General features: G+C 35.9%; 1 protein-coding gene across 2 annotated transcripts in view; it reads right to left on the bottom strand.

Annotated features, from left to right (window-relative positions):
* The window catches only part of Dp1 (satellite-binding protein 1 Dp1), a 44,421-nt gene that overhangs the window by 6,913 nt on the left and 12,746 nt on the right, over positions 1 to 24,762 (bottom strand). For both annotated transcript variants that reach the window (XM_071590647.1, XM_071590646.1), the window contains exons 10-22: positions 24,184 to 24,340; positions 22,119 to 22,294; positions 20,674 to 20,805; positions 18,311 to 18,457; positions 14,626 to 14,784; positions 11,936 to 12,070; positions 11,490 to 11,708; positions 10,182 to 10,317; positions 5,955 to 6,161; positions 1,677 to 1,954; positions 1,087 to 1,215; positions 815 to 925; positions 531 to 728 (exon numbers count right to left, since the gene is read on the bottom strand). In XM_071590647.1, coding sequence (XP_071446748.1) covers positions 531 to 728; positions 815 to 925; positions 1,087 to 1,215; positions 1,677 to 1,954; positions 5,955 to 6,161; positions 10,182 to 10,317; positions 11,490 to 11,708; positions 11,936 to 12,070; positions 14,626 to 14,784; positions 18,311 to 18,457; positions 20,674 to 20,805; positions 22,119 to 22,294; positions 24,184 to 24,340 — 2,184 coding nt within the window. The remainder of the gene's footprint in view (positions 1 to 530; positions 729 to 814; positions 926 to 1,086; positions 1,216 to 1,676; positions 1,955 to 5,954; positions 6,162 to 10,181; positions 10,318 to 11,489; positions 11,709 to 11,935; positions 12,071 to 14,625; positions 14,785 to 18,310; positions 18,458 to 20,673; positions 20,806 to 22,118; positions 22,295 to 24,183; positions 24,341 to 24,762) is intronic.

Consider the following 24,762-nt stretch of genomic DNA (forward strand, 5'->3'; position numbering starts at 1 on the left):
GTCATCGAATCATCATTTCAGTATTCATCATTAATACGAGACTATAAAATTGAAAATATTCCTATAAATACTGACAAAGAGCATCTAGTATTAACACTGTACATTTTCTAGCAACATGTGATTTTCCTATAGATTTCCAAAGAATGTATAAGATTCTGAATCATGTCACTTACAGCAATTGTTAACTCAAAAGATTCATAGTAAATACCACTACTGAATCAACCCGAAACATAATCAACCACAGTAAATGGATTCTTGGTGCTACTCTCTTTCTTTTAAAATCATCAAAAATCAAATGCTTTGAAATTTCGATTAACTTGAAAAAAATTCAAGTTTGAAATATCTGGATTACCTTAAAAGTTTTTAATTCAACTAAATCAGAAGTTGCCAATAGTATTTTATGTTTTCATTAAAACATTTTTTTGTACAATTCGTACTGTCTCATTATCAGCCCCCTGCATGCATTAGCATCACTAACTACACAATCATTTTAGCTACCCAATATTTACTTTACTACCCAGTTTACTCACCAGGGTATTGACTATCTTCATTATATCATCACGAGCAGCATTGGCAGCACTCTCATATCCAATAATGGTGATTATATGCTCTTCTGGATCACCCTTTTTAGGAAAGTTAATCTGGACATTGTGCTTTGTCCTAATTTTATTGATAACAGCACCCTTTTTGCCAATTATTTTTGGATGATAATTAGGCTCAACCTCAATCTAAAACATAATATTGAGAGCAATTATATTGAGCATCACTAGATTAGTACAAGAGTTTTTAATATTTGTGTTTTCTCTTCAAATACCTTTAACTCAAATGACTGTAAAGCCTTTTCCTTCTTCTCTTCATCCAGCTGTCGACATTTCTCCTCGAGGGCTTCCTTGGCTTGTGCCACTGAGGCTGGGGAGCCTGAAATCTGAATAGGCACTTTATTAGAACCTTGATAAGGACTAAATTAATAAAAACAAATTTTTCAGACACCTATACAATTGCATATATGAGCCATAATAATGTCACTTCTGGATATTTTGTGCTTGATTACAAAAGATAAAATTACATCAATAACAAACTACTTACTGTAATGATGTCCAGCTTTTTCTCTGCAGGTGACAACACAATATTGACATCATACTTGTCTCTCATTTCCCTAACAGTGCGCCCTTTTTGGCCAATTATTAAACGGTGATAATCAAAAGGAACATTGACCTGAAAGAAACGCAATGAATGAAAATTTTTATTGTTTTAAAATTAAGTTACCATCATTTTAAGTTGTGAGAGTTTAGCACAGAAAGTTGGCTATACCACACTGGAATCTTATTTTGGGATTTTAAACTGAAAACAATTACTTAAATTATAATACCAAAAATGGTCATTTTCTTGACAACTTTTAGTTAAAATATTATTTTTATCAGTGTCTAGAGGTATAATTTATCAATTACAATAAACAAATAACTTGCAAATCATTACAGTTATGGATAAAAAAGCCCTATGGTCGGCAAAACTGATTGGAAATTTGGGGATAAGGTTTCATATTCAACATATCTAGAGTAAAATATAGACTATCCACTGTGCCTTAAACTAAAAACTCAGAGAGCTTTTCAATAGAGTACCATTTGCAGTAAAAATTGAAGGCTAGAAAATGACCAGATGTCTTGGAAAACTCTTACCTCAATTGTAATGGGTTCAAGAGCAAGTAGAGCTTCCTTAGCTGCTTCACAGTTTTCTTTCTTCCCAGTGATGCGAATTATATCACAGGGTCGAGGGCCAGCAGGTTCTTCCAATGTTATAGCAATTACTTGATCTAAAGTACCATGTCCCTCAGGCACTGGTGGACCATCATGAGCCTTTATCTGGTCAACACCTTCTACTCCAGGCAAGACACCTTCACCATTCAGTGGATTGCTTGGTTCCCAAGCTGCAGTTTGCATTCCTGTTTGCCATTGATCTAGAAAAGGATTTTTTAGCCATTTTATTATTATTAAAAATACACATGTGCTAATAGACATTGTCAGGTGGCACACAAGTCCCAAATAATTGCAAAAGATAGTACATAAAACCAGACTTCAAAACACAAATCTCTTTGACAAAACAAGTGAATCCCCATCCCATTTACAGCCATTAATCAGCAAGAAAAAAAAAGATAAATTAAAAATAAAATTAAGCTATTACATATAATACATTACACCACACATCAATCAAATTATTACATATATGCCTTACATCTATTCTTAAAAGTATACACACTGTAAGGAAAGGGCTCGAATATTTTTACAGGTAAGGTGTTCCACTCAACAATTGTTCTATTTAGAAAAGAAAATTTTTTTTATTTGTTCTCTGTGCCCGGCATTTTACCTTAAATTTGTGATCATTTCTGCCTATAAAATTTGGGTTCCCCGCCTCTTTCCTAAGATCTGCCCAAGCTTTCTCCCCCTTCAGAATTCGGAACATTCCACAAAGTCTGCTTACTTTCCTTCTAGTTTCTAGAGGTTCCCAGCCCAGTGTTTCTAGCAAGTCAGACACACTCTCCATCCTCCTATGCTTCCCCAGAACATATCGGGCAGCCTTTCTTTGCACCTTTTCCAGTTTTTTAATATGACCTTCTTCATGAGGGTCCCATACAAGAGAAGCGTACTCTAAAATTGGTCTTACCACGGTCTGATAAGCCTTCTCCTTGGTTGCTCTAACGCTCCCTTTGAGGTTTCTCATTACCCATTGAAGAGTTTTGAAAGCTTTCTTATAGATGTACTCCACATTTAGCCCCCACCCTAAGTCCTTAGTTAAATATACACCTAAGTATTTGACAGTATCACTTCTAGGAATGACATTTTCTGAGAATTTATATTCCCTATTGTTTCCATTTACCTTATTGCTACAAGTGATGGATTTGCATTTGCTAACATTAATATCCATCCCATTTTTTGTCACCCAATCTGCCATTTTATTAATGTCCCTCTGAAGTTTGTCACGGTCTCTGTCATTTTCGACTTTCCTGTAGATAATACAGTCGTCTGCAAGAAGTCTAATCTGAGAATTAATATTTATTGGGAGATCATTTATACGAGGGTCATCCGGAAAGTAGTACCCGTTCGTGCCGCATGAAGTGCTGACGACGCGAGTAGCCGCTGGACGAGGTCAGATAGCTTCAGTGGCTTGTCTGCCTTCTCTGAGCCAAGTTGCGTGACGCTAGCATTGCCTGTGTTGTTTCTGTGATTGCTTACAATGTTTAAAAAAATTGAGAACGCCGCCAGTTGTGAAGTGAGGGCAGTGATTAAATTCCTCAATGCAAGAAACGTTCGCCCATGTGATATTCATCGCCAATTAAAGGAGGTGTATGGAGACAATGTAATGGACGAGTCGTCTGTTCGGCGGTGGTGTCGCAACTTCAACATGGGGAGGGGGAACACACACGACGATGAGCGTTCGGGGAGACCGTCTGTCATTACAGACCAACTGGTGAGCTCAGTTGACGAATTCGTGAGGAACGATCGGCGCGTCACAATTGATGACATCTGTGAGCATTTTCCCAATGTTTCTCGAACAATTGTTCATGAAATTGTTAAACACCATCTGCATTATGCAAAAATTTGTGCAAGATGGGTCCCTCGCGTATCTAAATGAGCTGGCGGCGAAGGACTATGCAGCAGGAATACAGAGACTTGTCACACGTTATGACAAATGCCTTAATTTGCTTGGAGATTATGTTGAGAAGTAGTTTAAAGTATCCTCTTTCAAATAAAATTTTTTATGTTTGTTAATATTTACTTTTGTGTCTTTATTTCACGAACGGGTACTACTTTCCGGATGACCCTCGTATATATTAAAAACAAGAGCGGGCCAAGTACGCTTCCTTGTGGGACTCCTGTTGTTACCCTTGCTTTTTCAGAATACACTTCTCCTAATTTGACCCTTTGTGTTCGACCTTCCATGAAATTTCTGACCCAAGAGATTACTCTTCCATCTGTGTGTAGTGGCAATTGGCCCATCTTAAGCATTAAGCGATCGTGGTCTACTTTGTCAAAGGCTTTTGACAGGTCGACTATGATAGCATCCACCTCTATTCCCGCATCCATAGAGTCGAACATTTCTTGGCAGAACCCTAATAGCTGAGTTTCACAAGAGTGTCCTTTTCTAAAACCGTATTGGCGACTATACAACCAATTCTCACTCTCCCACAGGTCCCAGACATAATCAGCCATTATCTTTTCTAATAGCTTGCATACAACTGATGTCAAGCTTACCGGACTATAATTATCAACTAGTGCCTTATCTCCTCCTTTGAAAATTGGCGTAACATATGCCTCCTTCCAAGCATTTGGCAGGGCATTATTGTTTAAGGTAACATTGAATAAATGATTTATATAATTTGAAACTACACTACCACCCAATTTAAGCAAGTCAATTGAGATACCATCTGGCCCTTTTGAATTATTTGCCCTCATTTTCATAATTTTTTTATAAATTTCTGCGCTCGTCGTTTTAATACTTTTGGTATTTAATATTTTTTTGCCTCCTTGTTGACTCAGAGATGAATCTACAGGATCCTTTTTATTTACCATAACCTTAAATACACTTGCATACCAATTATTAAACGTATTAGCCTTTTCCTTATCATCAACGATTAGTGTCCCATCCTTTTTTTTTAAAGCTGTTATGTTTTCCCTGTTGTCATTCCTCCTCCGGAGGTACTTGTAAAATTTATTTCCATTATCTATCCCGATTATTTTCTGTAGAAAACTATCTTTGGCTATTTTATTTTCTCTATTCAATGCACGAACTAATTTTTTGTAAATTATGAGCCATTCCGAGCTCTCATTCCTTTTTTTGTGAATCACTCTCAGTTTTTTCTTCAAGGATCTAATTTTGCGGTTGTAGAACTCTGGATCAGTATTTTCCTTAAGAATTTTTTTCGGGACAAATTTATTTAATCCCTCCTCCATTATCCCCTTAAATGTTTTCCAGATTTCTTCTACATTCTGCCCACCACTTACCCATTGCGAATACTTTTCCCTTAAAAAGGTCTAGAACCCTTCCCTATCACCACGTTTATACTGCCAAACTATCTTTTTGTTTACTAGCCCCTTATACTGAGCCCTCTCCCAGTTTAGATACATACGCACAGCTGAATGGTCACTTATTCCCGGAAGGACATCGACTTCCCCTACCCACTTTTTCGGTCCCACAAGTATGACGTCGAGGATGTTTCCCCCGCGCGTGGGTTTTTCCACCATCTGTACAAAACCCTCCTCATTTATAAGACGACTAACGATTTCTTGGGCCTTATTTAACACCAACAGGATTTTAATGAAAATTTTGAAGGGAGTTCATTTCAATCTCACCTCTGGGAAAAGTCAGGGTACAAAATGTCAGTACTTGTACACAGTGAAATGCTTTCATATGAGCAACTAAGAATTTCTTTATTCAGACAATGTGCTATATCCACTTTCATTTCTGATATTAGCATCCTCAACAAATTTATTTATCAAAATATTTATTAAATATGAAATATAAAAACAATAAAAACACTTTCATCCTCCACATGATACTAGTCTGCACAATATGGATTCATATGACGTAACAGGTAAGTAAGTAGTAACAAAAGATTTCATTGGCTTGTGAAGTATTTCCCAAGAGAACTTCATAGCTCCCATAAACTTTCCCATAAACTTCTTTGAGTACAGACTTTTTTACCTTCAAATCGGCAGAAAAAGTTATCTGGCCCATTTACAGAATTGCTTCTGGAGATATCTACAGAAGAAAACTTTTCAACTTTGATCCAGGAGATAAAAGTTGCACACTTGACCGCCTGAACCTAACAGGGTAACTACTTGACAAACTCACAGAAAAGGATTTAAGATGAAAAGCTATTTCAAAAAAATTCAGACTCATCAAGAGGCTTATGTGACCCACTAAATGCAAAAAGTTGTGGACCCCTAATTTATTCTTACCAGCATGATGTTGTGCATCCGTTGGCCATTGTTCCTGAGTGACATTTGACCCCCATTCATCTTGGCCACCAGATGTGGACCATTGATCCCGAGCCATACCAGTACCCCATGAATCCTGATTGGTTCCAGATGACCATTGAGGGGTAGTTTGCCACTGAGTTGACTGCTGTTGCTGTGGTTGTTGGGTCATTTGTTGGGCAGTATGATCTGAAGAAAAAGGAAACTGCTTAATACAAATACCAACAAACACATATCAAATTATTTTCATGATGTTAACTTTGACACAGGAGAATTCAAAAATGCTACCATTTTATGGACAATGTCTTGCAGCCCTTTCTGAATCAAATACTTAAGCATTAACAGCTGACTAGATGTTTTCAATTTTTCCTAACTTTTTCAATGGCTATGCAACTGAATTTTATCATTTTATTGATGCAATAATATTTTGCAATTCATATAACAGTATGAGTGAACCACTGACTTATCTACAGTAATAATGAACATAATTACACCTATAATTCATTGCACGTATGTATTATTTGAAACAAAGATAAAAAAGTAATACTTCATGAAGAGCAAACAGAACAGTGATACCTATGTCAACAAACAACCAATGCAACTGATGAAACCCTCTACACTAAATGGTATACACAGCAAAAACTCACTGCAAAACTCATTATGAAATTTCATTCTTACTCATTCACGTTACTAGACCTGGTGAAGTAACTTATATAGATCAAACTTGACACATTAAAATAAAAAATTCATGTTACCAACCAAATAAAAAATATTCCATATAGTACATACAAGAGGAAAAAAATTTCATTTTGTGTTGTAATTCCACCCACAATATAAAATTCCTAGCTTTCAAGCACTTTTTTTTTTTAGGTATTTAAGAATGCCTAGCAACTCCTACCCATTAGGATGAACTCTTTGCATGCATGTGTGCACTGCTGTGGGTGTAATTTTCCATGTTGTTGTTTTATATGTGGTATTGTTCCTTTTTACGGTTGGTAACCTAACACCCTCCTCCCCCACACGCACTTGCGGCGGCTTGCGGGGTATTATGTAGATGTAGATTAGTCTTAAATACAGCAAGGGCATTGCATTTCCAAAGAAGTTAGTTGAAAATGTCCGCAAGAAGAGTTGCTCATGGTTATACTAAGAATTTCACTGGTTCTCGGCAAGACTCAACTATTACATTTGGTTGAGCGGTACAATTTCTGAATGTACCTAATACCTTGAGTGAAATTGTGTCATGACCAAGGCCAACATCTCTAACTGGGTAGGTTTTATGTAGTTTGCAGGAAAATCTTAGCCACTTAGGGACAATATTTCAAAATTGTGAGTATATGTATTAAGAAAAGAATAAAATCTCTTAATAGGAAATGAAATCATTTAGAAGTTTCTCTTGCACATGCTTGCTTGGTTTCTTTTACATATTCTAGCTTAATACTCAGTCAAGTAAACCACTATGGACTCAATACTGATGATAACTGAAAATGATTAATCTCTGCCACTTCATCCCCTCAAATTTCAAGAATCATTGGTGTACTTTGGTATCTTGACCGTAGTGCCAGTTATGCATTTAGGTATGGTTCCATGCCCAAAAATTTCACAGTTACTTAAGGTTACTGTCAGGGTACCATTACCAATTACTTTGACAGCGTGAACCATCAGCTACTCGTGCATAAACTGAGATGCTATAACATTAGAACCAATTTTGAAAAATGGATTCAAACATTTTCGTGAAAGGCATCAGTACATGAACACTCAAGGGGATCGAGATGGTGCGGGGGCTAACGTACTGGCTTCCCACCCTGAGGGCGCGGGTTCAAATCCCGGCGGTGTTGAATATTTTTCAGAGGTATCTCGATCCCTACTTGAGGTGCTTTGTGGAGGGCACTTTGAGTGAGTACGCCGTCCGTCGGATGGGACGTTAAACTGCGGACCTCTTGGCACCTTTCGTAAAGAGTAGGCTAATGCCGACGCCGGGTTTCTCTCCACCCTTCATCCTTTCCTGTCCATCCCCTATGGCGCAAATGACCTTAGCTGTCGGTCGCCTCCCCTCAAAACTACTATGAACACTCAAAAAATTGTTCCAAATTTGTCTCTCCTAGTATTAAGTATGCTGGGTGTTCCCCAGGGTTATGTAATCTGTCCTATCATAATTTTCATTTATATTAATAATCTATCAGGAAAGCATAAGTCCAAACAGGGAGTGGACCATTTACTGTATGCTGATGATACAAATATTATTATGTCAGCCTCCTCAGGTGGACAGTTTTAAAGAGCAGCTGAAGCAATGCAGATTTTTAATGAATGGTGTCTTCCTAACTTCAAAAAATCCAATATTAACTAGTTAAATCCTGGGAGTTATCCTGCATAAAAACATGTTTGGGAAGAACACATTTCCAAATAAAATAGCAAGTTAAGCTGCCTATGCTTCCTCAGAAGAAAAATACAGAAAAACACAATTATTGGAATTTATGTTTTTGCATAATTAATAACATTTATATCATGCCCCATACAATTTCCTATTTTCTCAACATAAGTAGAACCCTGTATTTATATGACTTTATTTTCAGTTTTCCCACTAATTGCATCACTATGCGCTGGATTAAAAAAATTTCAACTTCTAAAACAATTACTATTGTGCATCAGCCTTTATAAAATAACTATTTTGACTTCATTTTGTACATTTACACCTGAAAATGATAGGAGAGAGCAGTAACGTGAAGCCTTCACAAAGAATTTGAATATGGCAGGTGACACTAATGACGAAAATGTTGACTACTTAAACTCAGTCAGCCACGAAAAGATTCGTGCTATTAAATGAACACATTGTGGACCTAAGAATTAAGTTACCTAATTTTTACATTGAAAGAACACCTGAGGGAGACTACTCGTATCACACAAGTTGAAATTATAAAGAATGAAAGTATCTTTGACCCAAAAATGTTGAGGTGTGAAACACACAAGAACTGGAGACTGAAAATTATTTTATGATTGAGTGATATTTTAGTCCCCTGCAAGCCCCCCGCTAGGGTGTGTGGCAGGGGGTGAATACACACCAGACTAATTTTCACCTGAACATGACACTACTGCAGCAGGAAAATGTTAAATTGGGATCATTTGCTCTGCCTCAATGCAACTGAAATAACAGTGATGGGCTCCCTTAATAATAAATAGTATTGAAACATCTTTATTGCAACTGCACTAAATCAAAATATTTTATTTCAGCAAAAGAAGTTGAGCAACTATTTGCCCTAGCTAAACAGCTAGATAGCTTAGATTCTCGTGTTTTCCTAAATTACTTAGGAATGTAAATACTATCCTGCTTGAAAATAGAAAGCCAAACAACAATTTCAATAGTGAAATTTCTACTCCCTCTATTTGCATTTTCGCACCCTTAACACTTTTTCCCCGGGATTTTACTGAGACAATAACTTACAAGGCCTTCCAATCATTTATTACATTGAATTCTCATCTCATGTTACTTTTAATATTCTCTTTTGGGGTTGCTCTTCTAATGTGGGCACAATATTTAAAATCCATAAGTAGATTACACAGATATTTGATGTTTTTAGGCTGAACTTTGTGTAAATCCATTATCACTGAAGTAAAATAAAACAATGTATTCTTCCACCCAATTTTTGTTATATATGACTAGTTTAAACACATCAGTGTTATTCTCAAGATAGGACCTGAGGATGACACCAATGCGTTAAAACTAGTAGTACCTAATAAAAATTTGGTGGAAAGATATTTTGTTTTTTTACTTCAAGATGATACATATTATAAGCTTCTTATGGTGCACCAGATACACTTCTTATCATAAGATTTGGCTTGTTAACAGTACCTACATGTATCTATATTTTCAATGCCTTCCTGTATGCAAAGGGTAAAATCTCTCAGTATAGGTCCAGGAAAAATTAACAAATATGTGGGCATGTGTATGAATATGTTTGACATTTCCATTAGAGGTGGCCTATTGAATATTTGTACTTCACCATTATATAGTTTACCTTCAGATTCAGATTTATTTTTTACATTCATACACACAAAGAGTTTTATTTCTCAAAGTTGAGATTTATACAATTGTTATGTCCTATCAAGTGCATGCATGAATATACCAACATATCTCCAGACAAATACATAACTTTTTTCTATCAATACTTTTTTATCAAAAAGAAACCATTAAAAAATCAGTTAAAAACAGCTTACCTTGAGTATCACGGTCTGGGAATTTGATCTGTACCTCAAATTCAGATGTTATATTTTGAACATGGCGTCCTTTAGCACCCATTACAGATCGATGGTGTTTCTGTGGTATGATACATTCTATAGTCACCATGGCGTCCTGAGATTAGTAAAAAAATGAGCTTTATTGCTATATTAGAACCCATTCAGGTATTCACCTAAAATAAAACTTTACTATAGCCTCTATTCTACTACTATATTATTTACAAACATTTTTATAGAATAACATAATTGCATGATGTTAAAGGTCATCTAAACTGCATATTTTGATAAGGCGTTTGATAGAGTGAACTAGCAAAAACTAATGAATGTTTTGCAGAAAATAGGAGTTAAGTGGATGAAAAGGAGAAATCTCCAACCTGTACAGTGCCCATTATCACCTGTATTTTTCAACTTACATGTAGAGGAAATAGTGAAAAAGGCAAGGGAAGAACTTGAGGTAAGAATGAAAATCCGTGAAGAATTCATAAAATCAATTAGTTTGCAGATTATTCAACTTTAGTTTACCAGTCAGCCAAAGATTTGCAAACATTGCTGAGTGCATTAGAAAGTCAGTGTGATAGGTATGGGATTAGAATAAATATTAACAAAACAAAGGTTAGGTGGTTCTTGTGGAAGAGGAAGGCTAGGTTAAATATTATAAGAGTTAATATAATAGAGCAGGTGGAACAGTTCACTCATCTTGGAAGTAATCTAGACCAAAATGGTCAAAGTAGTCTGGACATAAGGAGAATAATTGTATTAGGCAAATCAGTTTTCCCATGGAGGAGGGAATTGATGTCAGGGATGTTAAGAAGAGGCTCATTAAAACTTTAGTGCTTTTGCATGGTGTAGAAGCATTGTCATTGAAGCAGGATGATAGACAGATTAGAGGCTTTTGAAATGTAGGTGTGATGAAGGATGAAAAAGGTGAAGTGGATAGAAAGGAATACAAATGAAGTGCTGGGCCTGGTGAGAGAGAATTGTTGGGAGAAATCAAAAAGCGAGAGGAAAGATGGATGCAGAGCAAATTGGCAAAAGGATGTTGAAGACTATAGTACAGGGGAGTATGTTCAGCAAACAAGGATGGGATAGGAATAGGGTAGGATGTTGGATGCCAGGTTCTGTTTTGTTCGGAGGTGCAGAAAAATTGCTACTGCATGGTATGGTATCATGTGCCCATTCAAACCTACATCAACCTAGAGATAACCGATAATAATAATTGCAACTAAGGGTAATCCTATTGGCTAAATCAACTTTCATTCATGCAATAATTTTTATTACAATTCTTACCAACTCATCAACAATTTCTTGAATACGAGCCTTAGCACCTTCAATACATTCCTTAGCACCTTTCAGGGTAACTTTGTCGGACATGTTACCAGAACGAGGAAAGGAAATGCGAACTTCCCCAAACTGCTCTGATATTTGGCTCAGTACTTCCCCACGCCTTGCCACAAAATGACGGTGATGTTTGGGATCCACCTTCATTTCCAACTCAACAATGTTATCCTAAACAAGGAAATCAAAAACAAGAATTTTTATGCGATACTCTTAAAAAAAAAGGCAAAACAGTATGGCCAGTAAGAAAATATAATAGTCATTTAACTTTACCTTCTAAATGAAAAATATTGTAGTTTGTTTTCAAATTCATTCTTTTAACGATGTTCTTATACATTTATATCAGAATAAGTCAATATATGAAAGTTTCAATTACTTAAGAAAATAAGATAACTCACCATGTCAGCAATAGTTGCCTCAAGCTCAGCCTTTGCTTTCTCTACTGCTTCCTTAGTGCCAAGGATGGTGATTATTTCTTTGTCCTCATCCTTTTCTGATGGGAACACAATCCTAGCACCAGTGGAGTCTCTGAGCTGTTATGAAGAAAAAGAATATATATGCAACCCTGCTCATAAGAATACCTTCACTCATGCTGCATTAAACCAGAATGAGTAAATGGTTAGGAATGACTAAAAAGGTTGTGATTTTATCAGTCACGCTCAATGATACTTTTCAAATGGTCATGTTTGTACTACTGTGGACATTCAAAAACCGTATAAAAATACATTCCTGGTATTGGCCTACACCAGATGGGACTTGCTGAGTAATTCACAATCTTGAGAACAAGTTTACTTCTTAAGCAGACTTCAAAAACACAATACTGATCAGACAGCCATAATTGACATCAAGCAACAAAGAACTTCAGCAAATAGCAAAATACTTGCTAAGCGCAGAAGCATTTTGTCTCAGCCTCGTCATCGAATCATCATTTCAGTATTCATCATTAATACGAGACTATAAAATTGAAAATATTCCTATAAATACTGACAAAGAGCATCTAGTATTAACACTGTACATTTTCTAGCAACATGTGATTTTCCTATAGATTTCCAAAGAATGTATAAGATTCTGAATCATGTCACTTACAGCAATTGTTAACTAAAAAGATTCATAGTAAATACCATTACTGAATCAACCCGAACATAATCAACCACAGTATATGAATTCTTGGTGCTATTCTTTTTCCAACACTTTTAAGTTTTTATAAAATTAAAGTAATTAAAAATCAATGCTTTGAAACTTGGATATAATCTTATAAAAATATAAGTTTGAAACATCTGGACTACCTAAAAACTTCACTACATCAGGAGTTGTCAATAGTATTTTATGTTTTAATTAAATATTTTTTGTACAATCCCTACTTTCCCATTACCTGCATGCATTAGCCCTTCCACCCTTGTAAAATGAAAAAACAAGCAAAAAATTTTATTTTTCACAGCAAAAGAAACTCGAATAATCATATGGAATGTAAAAGGAGAATTCCTGTGTGCATTTGTCAACAACACGACCAAATTTTCCAAGGTTAACAGTTATTCATGTTTGTGACAACAGGTATTGTGAGTGACTAAGAATGGGAAGACTTCAGGGTAAATTCAACGTCAAAGATAATGCATAGCTATTGGTTGTTGGGGTATCTCAATGAAACTGTGTCTTAATGTGTTCCCTCCCAACTCGGCTAACACCCAGCAAGAGCAGAGAGCAGACCAGGAATGTCTATCAAAAATCATCTGTTTTACAAATCTTTAATGTGGATGTGGAGCAGTCAGCACATAGTAATTAGGTTTAGCAAAAAAATAGTATACGTTGCAAAGTACTAACTCATTAACGTGAGATACGTTCATGAAATATCATCCAACATAATATAAATTTAAAGAATGACCGATTGAGAGAAAAAATCATAATAATAGGTACTTTTGAAAAGAATTACAAAATGATTTGGAAGTAAGCCAGAGAAAAGGATAATTGAAATAAGTTCCCAGTTCAACATCTGCTCTGAAAACATTAGTATCACTCATTTTATGGATTAAGCTGGTGGATCGAAATCTACAACCAATTTACACCCATTGCAAACATAGAGACAAAAATGAAATTACAATATTTCTAGGCCAATTTGACTACTGTTTTCATCAACAGATAAAACACTACTCCACTTTTACAGCTCGAATATGAGATAATGGAACTCTACGAACTTTATTTCAAGCTAACTTACCTTGAACATAGATATTTCTAATTTCTTTGTCCATTGAGTTTCAAAATAAACTAGTGAAAATGTGAGTGCTGTGCTCTCCACATTATTAGCCCATATTATCTTGAGTCCACCACTATTAAGAACTAATTTAGCTTTTTGTATTTACAGTTCATTTCTCATCTATCTCATCAACTGACAGTTGGGAAGACTGGGCTTTTGTTCCGGGCCATAACTGTAGACCCATGACTCATCTACGGGTATGACCTTTATTTAGAAAACCTGGGTCATTTTTTGTGGCTTGGGAGAAAGTTACCTGCAACTGCAGCATGAAATTCTTGATGTTGATGAGATAAAAGAAAATGTGACACAGCTGATGACCGTTCTGAGGAGTTCTGGAGGAAGGACTTGGCTGATTGTTTCAAAAAGTGGAAGGACAATGGGGTAAGTGTTCGAGGATCAAGGGGAGCACTTCTAAGGTGACTAAGGTCTCGTTCTTCTGGGTTGGATATTTTACTTAAAATATTTAATGGCTGGATAGTTTCTGGATAGACCTCAAATTATAGTACGAAATGAAATTTTTTCATTTCACATAAAATTTTTTCATTTCACATAAAATTTATACCATGCTGAATTTTCAAAAAAGATACTGATCAGCCAGCCATGATTTACATCAAGACCGAAGCACATAAAGTTATCCGCAAAATACTTGCTGACAACAAAATATACCTTGATTCAGTCTCGTCATCGCTTCATCATTTCAGTGCTCAAAAACATTTAACGTGTGATATATTACAGCAGAAGTTGCCTTTACATTAAATTCCTTGTTGCATTTAACTGGGCAGTCATTCAAATGCCTCAACTCCAATTATTTCTATAAACCTATAATAATTTTCAATTTACCTTCCTAATCTTGGCACCATTTCTTCCAATGAGGTAACGATGGTGTTTTGCTTTGGCACGCACTTCAGCACAATTGCAGTTTTGTTGCCTTTCGTTGCTCATTTCTTTAAGGAGTTGCTTCGCTTTTTCCACGTCTTCTTTTGGGCCCCGAATAACCACCTGGGAAGTGAAAATACTAAAATTTCACCAAAAGAAAAGAGTTATATGTAAAGGTAGGAAAAATAAATACAAGCCCATGAAAAATGATCAGTCAATAATAACTTTCACCAAGCACTTAAGCACATCAAGAATAGAACAAAAAACTTGCTCATTTCTTGGTGACTAAATGTCTGTCTCGTCATCGTTTCATCATACAAACAACATGAGAAAAGCCATGGATGTCGGTATAAAGCCTCATAATAACATCCGAGATAATAATGTGATTTTACATGCTCTGGCTGCTGACTACCTGCGATCACAGGAAGTGTATGTATGGTTAACATGTATTCTAATATTAAGAAGATATATCAACAGTAATATCTAGACTGTTCCCACACAGGGGAACCAGCACAGCTTTACCATCTCCTTCCTTAACCTCTTGTTCTGAAACGACGAGTCTAGCTCGTCATGAACTTCCGATGCCAAATCACACAATGACAAGTGTAGCTCGTCAACAGATTTTCATAATTTTAGCACTATTTAGGGGAACAATATAAATATTTTGAAAGTTTAACTATGTTAAAACATCCATAATGTACATAAAGAACTCATACTTCATTAAATGTGACGCATTGGAAGTAATAAAATGATTTTATATAAGTAGCAGTAGCTGTGTTCTTGATGTTCTAATGGGAAGAGGGTTTATTTGTCAACTTTTTAAAATCCTACTTTTGGGCAGCAGATTTGAAATCGCACTTGCTCAGGAACTACTGCCCCTAACGCCATGCAATAAATTGAGTTCTCTTCCATACATATCACGAATTCGAAGGATACATGCTATTTTAACACAGAAAAAGTTGAAAATAATTTTACATCAGTATACTATTGGTAGGGCATTAAGGGAGATGAAACTAAATAAGGGCGTGGGGGTGGGTAACATTCCCGCGGAACTATTGAAATGTTTAGGAAAATGTGGGAGGAAGAGGCTATATGGGTTGATTCATAGTATTTTAGGAATCTGGCCGGAAGACTTTATGAGATCAGTTTAATTCCTATTCCGAAAAAGGTAAAGGCTACATCATGTGAGGCCTACAGGACAATAAGTTTGATATCCCACGCAGCTAAAGTTGTTCTCAGGATCATAAACAAAAGGATAGAGAGTAGGGCAAATGATTACTTAGGGGATGATCAGTTTGGGTTTAGGAAAGGGAAAGGTACGCGTGATGCCATTGCAGTAATGAGATTATTCATCAACAGGAATATTGAATACAACCAGGCGGTATTTGCCTGTTTCGTAGATTTCGAAAAAGCGTTTCATAGAGTGAATTTGGAAAAACTAATGAGTATATTGAAGAAAATAGGCATAGATTGGAGGGAAAGGAGGCTAATCCGCAACCTGTACGTCTCAGACTGCTCAGGTGCGAGTGGGGAACGGGGAGACCAGTTGGGCAGTGTTAGGAAGGGGTGTAAGGCAGGGTTGCCCATTATCACCATTGCTGTTCAACCTGTATGCAGATTAAATGATCAAAGAGGCATGGGAAGAGCTGCAGGTAGGAATGAAAGTGGGCGTGGAATTCGTAAAATCAGTTAGGTTCGCTGATGACCAAGCTTTAGTCTGTCAGTCAGCCAAGGGGTTGCAAGCGTTGCTGAGTGAATTGGAAATTCAGTGGAACAGGTATGGGATGAGATTCAATATTAATAAAACAAAGGTTATGTGATTTCCTAGAAAGAAAAAGGCTTAGCTAAACATTAAAATAGGAGGCCAAAAACTAGAGCAGGTAGAACAGTTTACGTATCTCGGAAGTGTTTTGGACCAACACGGTCAAATTAGTAAGGAGAAGAATTGCGCTAGGAAAAGAGGCTTTCACAAGGAGGAGGGAGTTGATGACAGGGACTTTGAGTAAGGATGTTAAGAAAAGACTTGTAAAAACTTTGATATGGAGTGTAGCTATGTACGGCGTGGAAACGTGGTCATTGAAGCAGAAGGATAGACGTAGACTGGAGGCTTTTGAAATGTGGGTGTGGAGAAGAACAGAGAGGGTGAAATGGACAGAGAAGAGAACAAATGAGGAAGTACTTGGTATGGTGGGCGAAGAGAGGGGTTTGTTGGGAGAAATCTTGTGGAGGCAGGAAAAGTAGATGAAGGGGGTATTGACCGGCAGTGGGATGTTGAAGACTGTGATAGAGGGGAGAACGTTGGGCAAAAGAGGAAAGGGGAGGAACAGGATAGGTATGTTGGACGGGATGAAGGGAGGAAGAAAGTACTCAGAGATGAAGAGGGACCTGATATAGAGTAGGATGATGGATTTTGTGTTTTGTTACGAGAAATAAAATGTTTGTTTGGTAGTTGTGTCCATCCAAAAACCTACCTTAACCGGTAGATTACCTTAAAAAAAAAATACTATTGGTAACATTATTTGTGAAATGAAAATACAGTTTGGAACCTATGACAAAATGTTAGTTTAGCCATCCTTCTGTATTATTAATTTCTTTTGTTTTCGTAGTGGGTGTCCACCTATAAGTATCAGGTTTCCAACCCACTCTCTTTTATGTCTATGAGTGCTATATGCTCATCATCAACAAGAACAAACCCCAGCAACTGCATGAAACTGTGAGTTGTCACTATGCAGTTCTCCTACCACAGTAATGGCAGTATCCGTACATAAAAAACTAGCTTCTTGCAGACTATGTTATGGCGGGTAATTGGTTTTAATTTGAGAGACCCAAGTATTAAAAGTTCCTGCAATTAAAGAATAATTTTAAAAACCTCAAATGAATGTATTTCCCTATATTAATTTTTAAAGTGCATATTATTGACAAATTGAATAAGATATCCTCTAATCATAACCTAAAATGGGATATTCACAATCATTGAGTCTCATGATTAGAATCTGATCACATTTTTTTAAATCTATTCATCTATTTAAAAATTAAAAAGGATTAGGAAAATTGAATTCTTTTTGTTACACTATTACCATTTGAGAAAAACTAGAAGTTTGAAATGAATATAACTTGCTATTGGTTTTTTGAAAATATTAAAATGCTAGATTTCCTATATTTAAGGGTTCATTCCACATTTATTTCATAAAATGTTAGAAAACCTGGGCAACACATGCAAAAATATATTTACTACATCAGTAAATGCACAAAAAATTTAAACAAATGCAAACCATCATGTGCAATATGTGTCGCATAATCCCTATTTGACTTCCCACAATTCAATTCATTCATACATTCCTCAATATAATTAAGTCTATTTCAGAAAAGAAATTAGTCTGCATATCACTAAGTATCAACACAGGATCTTTAAATTATTCTTTATTTAAACCTCTCAGGAGTAGTGGGTAGCCCAAAGAAGTCAGTCATGATCAACCACAAGATATGATGGTTGAAAGTATAGTCTTTGTTCAATCATATCAAAAATAAAACAATATTTAGCTAGGACAAGGATAGCATTATTGAGATCCACATACTCAGAAACAGTTAAAAGAGCAGAGAAGACAACATTCAGAAAGACCTCAATCATCACACATTAAGTTCAACTCACATTATCATTATTGCTTTCTGTTGACGGAAATTTTATGGTTACACCACCACAGTCTTCCATGATAGAATTGATCAATTTTCCTCGAGGCCCAATAATGGAGTGGTAATATCGTGGTGGTATGGATATTTCTTCAGTCACAATATTAGCCTAAATATTAATGAAAAGAAAAGATATTAATACATATTTACAACATGTGAAACATAAATTATATACTTAAGTCATATTAAGATTTAGGTGACTGGGATTCACCTCAGAATTCTTTGAAAACCATGAGGGTGGTCTGAAAAGTTCTCATCCTAGCCCATCACTATTCATATTTTTTTTTACTCTAACGTTAGAACAATTCTGAGTAGACATCATTTGGAATTGCAAGCAATTCCATCCCCAGCAGTTTGCTGTAGGCAGCCATTTGAATCAGCTGAGGCGTGTGTTGTTAGAAATGAAAAAATTGTGTACTGGTAAAATTCATCATAAAAAGGTTTAGAACCAACATATTCTTTTGATTATTGCAAATGTATACAGGGACACCTCAAACTCAAGAAAGGTACTGCATGTGATCACTGTGAATCAAAAATGCATTTGGACGACACTTACCAAGCAGTGCTTTCAGCACTTTATGAAAAACAGGAGTGATTTTCTCATTAATATTTGAGAATGGATGAAATGGATTTGCCAATATGTACCAGAATCAAACATCAAACCATGCAGTGGATAGAGGCCAGTTCTTCAGCTCTTAAGAAGGTGAAGACATTGCCATTGGAGGGAAGGTCATGGGGCTGGTTTTTTGGGATGCATAAGGGATACTGTTGATACACTATCTTGAAAAAGTGAAAAAAATTACTGTGGAATACTATTCTTACCTTCCAACAAAATTGGACCCACAAACTCATAAAAGCAGACCCAGATTGCAGAGAAAAAAAATTTTCCATCAGGACAATTCACCTGCCCACTAAAGTGTCTTGGAGATGGGAAAATTTAGGGCTTGTAACATGAAGTGCTGGATATCATCCACCTATTCCCCAGATTTCCGTGGGATTTCCAAATATTTCGAAAACTCACAGCTTTTCTCAATGGTCAACATTTTTCTGCCCAATCAAGAGGTGCAACTGCAGACAATCATTACAGGATAATGGCACTGAACACCACTAGATTAAATGTTAACTATTTGATATTACAGGTGATTACTTTGAAAAACAGTTTTTCGAAAAAATAAATTTTTTTCATTATCAGGTCGAGAACTTTACAGATCACACTATTAAAAGTTAACACAAACAAAACTATTTTATCAATTGCATAAAAAAGCTAGCATCATTTGACCCAGAATTTAATCATCCAATTAACTTTAAAAATAATTACCTACAATCTCTTCAATTAACATAATTTCATCAATAATAGGCTAGGTAGATTGCCTTTTACTTAGCTAAAATCTAATTTTACCCTTTACACAGATGTTTATTACATAATTTTACATAATTTGAGGCTAAAAAAAACCATTTGAGGTTATTCCAGGCAAGATCTGGACTTAAGAAAATACCATTATTAAGTGTTATGCAGGTTTTTAATCAAACATTAACTATGCCCAATTGAATACTATATATATACATAGCAAAAATAACAATGATTACAGTTATGGAAATGACATTTATAAAATGGCAAATAGAGTGAAGTGAGCCACCATGAGAACTTCAAAAATGCATGTTACAAATATTTTATACCTTCAAATAGTAATTTCAATGGAAATCTAGAATGGAAAAGCTTTATATTTCAAAAATAGTTTGCTAAATTATTGGTGAAGAACATACAAGTATATATCAATGCAACAATTACAGAGTGTATAAATCATTCACCTTGACCAGGATTCGAACCCAGATCCCTCAATATCCGGTTGAGTGCTTTTTAGCCAGTTAAGCTATCAAGGCGTCCTCTTAAACTCTGAAATTATGGGGGCTTTAAAGGAACAAGATGTTGTGACAAAATACCGTACATACAAGTTCACAGGCATTCGTAGCCATGTGCAACACGCCACAGTCCACGAGGTTTAAGCCAGCTTTTTAACACTTAGGCTGTTTATACCTTGACAAATTTCAAAGAAACTGCGGGAGATGCTGCAAAAGTAACTTGTAACGGAGTCATCCGCTAATGTGCATTTCAATGCAACAATTTCATAGCGTTTGCCTTGACCGGGATTGGAACCCAGAACCCTCAATGTCCGGTCGAGTACAAGTATACATTGCCCTATTACACATGAGGGAATTCTCCACACATTTCAAGGATACTATACTAGTATACTCATACAATGTATTTTAAACAGCGTTATAAGTAATTGAACACAAATTGCAATACAGCAAAATCATGTGACTTACCAATTCATTTTGAATCTTCTGAATTCTTTTGCGAGCTTCATCTACATTTTCCTTCTTTCCAGTGATAGTTATCACATCATTCTCCACACCTTCTGCAGGCAACTCTATCTTGGTATGAGTCTCATCTCTTATCTAGAAACATTTTGTAGTTTACAATAAGATTTTCCAGTTGAAAAGTATACAGCAGTGTTTCCCAAAATTGTCAAGTATGATACGCAAACCATTGATGAATGATTGGGGTTCAAAACTGGGGTTACAAAGACAAATGATTTGAATTCATAAAATGAAAAATTAAACAAATTTATACTCTTGAGAGGACCAATGAAAAAGTAAGTAAAATTGAGGTCCAAGAAGAATTATAGGATGGGGGAATATTTTTCAACATTTTCATCAGGGTTGCTACAGAATCCAGATTTTAAAATTTGTCTTTCCAGATATTTCACACATGGAGACCCTTTCTTTGACATTTCAGAAATTAATAGTGTCCATAAAATCACAAAATTAGCAGCATCATAATGTGCTTGCTATATAATGCACCACTTTCCACCCCCTATCCTTTACACCCTTATCCCCCTCACACATTTACCCTTATTATAGAATTCGAAGATAGGGGGAATATCTTTGCAGAGGTAAACAACTGCTTTCCAAGAGAGCATGCATCCAAATGAAAACATGGGAGGAGCAAATAATGAAAAAGCTCATGCCCAGTAAGGAGATCAAACCTCTTTACTATATTACCGGTTAAGTAAGAAAGACAAATTATTCCTGATTGTGTGGTGGCTACTGAAAAGAATGTCCATTCAATATCACTGCAAATATAACTTTTAACTATTTACAGGTACTTCAAAATCAATTATAAAGGATGATACTGATCAGACAACAATAATTAACATCAGTAAACAAAGGATTTAAGCCTACAGCAAAGAACTTGCCAATGGCAAAAAATTCTTTGCATCAGTCTCGTCATCACATCATCATTTCAGTATTCATCAACCAAATCAGACTCCAAAAAGAAAACTCCATTTAAAAATAGTATGGCCCTATGCATATATGCACATTTATCTCTGGATATCTGCATCAACTCAAAATAGATGTCATCTACACCAGAAAAGGAGCTGTTACGGATCAGATAACAATAACACTTCAATATGGACAATTTTGGTAGGAATTAATTTTTGCTCAAAAATTCATATGTAATACCTAACGCTCAACATGATATATTAATACCAATAAAAAGCTCAGAATTTTGAAATGATATTGGGAACTTGATTAATATGATTAATATCCAAATTTAGCTAATTATCATGGCCCAGTGATCAAAGAAATTAAAAAAAAAAAACAATTTAAGGTTACGACCAAGCTCGGGATTGTTCCTTCTCACAAATATGGTGTTGAAAATGAAACTTAAGTTTCCGAGTGATATTCAAAGACACAATTACTCTTACCTTTTGGATGTTAGCACCACGTTTGCCAATGATGAACTTGTGAAACTGCTTATATATAGGAACATCCTGAGTATAGCTATTTTCACTGAGTTCTTTCACCAACTTCATGAGATGTTGGGAGCATTTATCCACATCTTCTCGAGGTCCACGAATGGTCACAACATCTCTTTTGTCTCCTGAAATGGGTAAATTATGAAAAATATATATAAATAATTAAAACCTGGATAAAATCAGCACACACAAATATGGCAGAAAGAACAATTACAGTTTTAAGCCTTTTAACAAAACTATCAAAATACCTAGACGACAGGACCACCTCAGTGGTAGTGACGAATAAGAAAGCATCATTGACTTTCAAACTTCCAATATTATGCATCATAGGCAGTCCTGAATTAATACTAAATCTTAAGTATGAATTCTATCATAAAATAGAAGTATTAGAGAGCAAAATAATTTTCAAATACCCTATGAAACAGAAAGACTTACTAAGACCCACTTACTTTCCATTCAGATCTTTTACCTCCATTTTTTGGCCATGTGCTTCATGACTACTACCTTAACTATAACTAGGAAATATTTAATCAATGGTTTTCTTGTTAAGTTTAATAATGGTAATTAAATGTGGTTTTTTTTGGGGTTGTGATAGAGAATTTTCTAAATTGTTCACATCGCAGTTCAAATGATGACCATCAGTGTCTGGTGGTCATCATATGAGCTGCCATTCAAGTCATCTGTTTTTTGGTTTACATCATCAGCAACTACTGCTCGCTTCACCTGCCAGCATTATCTAGTAAAAGAGGGGAAAGCAATAGACATTGCAAGAAGAAAGAGACTAATTGCTATAGAGAGAAACCATCTTTTTGTATGAAGCAATTTCTTCAATCATTACATAAAAGTTTTTGCAAATAAATGAAAGATGCAATCATGTCTCGTTTTCACAACATGGTGGTCTGCCCAAAAAATACAAGAACAATGATGCAATCTGGTAGCCTTAATGCAGATTATAGCCACTAGCAGTGCTAATTGCCTGAGACCCAATGAGCTGTCTGCTTGGTGGATTGTCAAACTGTGTGTATGGTGCCAGTTATGTTAGTTACAGTTGTCCTTGTTTTTACTGTTTGTCGAAAATGGTAATTGATGGAATCACGGAGCAACGAATTAACATCAAGTTTTTTGGTCAAATGCGGTAAAAGTTATCTAGAAATTACTGAAAATATGACAGCTGTTTATGGTGATAATGTTCTGAAGAAAACATCCATTTTCAAGTGGATTAAGTATTTTAAAGATGGCCGGCAAGCCGCCACGGATGATGCAAGGCAGGGATGACTTTCAACCACCTGTGTTGATGATAACATTGATCGTGTGCGGTTCCTTGTCCTTACTGATCATCGAAAAACTTCAAATGATACCTGATGAACTGAATTCAGGAAAATCAGCAGTGCTCACTATTTTAACCGAACATTTGGGTTTACAAAAAATGTGTGCAAAAATTGTGCCCAAGATGCATTGTTTGTTTGCCAGTTTCTGGCAAAAAATTCAATCACCATCCTTGATCATCCTCCTTACTCGCCAGATCTCGCCCCCAGCGACTTTTTCCTATTCCCAAACTGCAAAAATGCAATGAGGGGACATCACTGGGAAGATGAGGACACAATAAAGCAAGAAACAACAAGAAAACTAAAAAGCCTAACTACTGAGGACTTCCAAGGGTGCTTTAAACAGTGGGATAAAAGATGGAATAAGTGCATAGCAATGAATGGAGACCCCCAAGAAGGGGAGAAAATTGATTTAGACTAAATTTGGCAAAATAAAGTTTTTATGGCCTCAGTTCGCATATTTATTGGACAGGTTAGTACAGCAGTTGGGGAATATTTTGATGGTATATGGTTATTACCAACTTTTGTAAATCCAACTGAAACAATAAAAACTTGAAGATTTCACAAATTCCTCTCTATTCCTGTGATTAAGATTTTATTGCAAATGACTGGATGCATTGGACTTGTTAATGCTAATGGAATTTTAAATATTTAAATCATAGGTATAGGAAGTCATTCAAACATCTTACCTAGGCTGGGAAACATTATTTGCACCTGGTTGAATTTTTCCCGGACTTCTTTAATTTTTTCCCCTTTGGCACCAATGATGCTCCTGTAGTACCGCTGGTCAATGATCAAATCTTTCTCCTTTTCATTCTCCAGTTTGTGTACCATGTCTTCCAATTCCTGCAAAACCAAGATTAAACATATTAATAATTTATTATTATTAGTTGAGGTAGATATTGGATGGACACAAGCCTATACAGCAGCAGTAGGTAAAATGATACATTTAATGCCTCTCCTAACAAAATCTGACATCCTGAACTACAGTAACTCCCGCTTAAATTCTGCACACTTCCTTCCTTCATTTTGTTCAACATCCCTATCCTATTCCTGCCCTCCCTTGTTTAACTAAATAGTCTTCAAAATATCATTGCCAATCGAACTGCCCTGCATCCATCTTTCCTGCCTCCTTTAGTTTCTCCCAAAAATTCTCTTTCCTCCCTTCATCATACCCAGCAGTTCAAAGCCTAGCAAAATACAATTTTGAAATGAACAACCATTGGATACTGAAGTCCTCAAACTGGGTGGCTGCTGTGCTTGACAAA

The sequence above is a fragment of the Hetaerina americana genome, unplaced genomic scaffold, assembly GCF_022747635.1.
Source record: "Hetaerina americana unplaced genomic scaffold, ioHetAmer1.1.p SCAF_4, whole genome shotgun sequence".
Taxonomy (NCBI): Eukaryota; Metazoa; Arthropoda; class Insecta; order Odonata; family Calopterygidae; genus Hetaerina; species Hetaerina americana.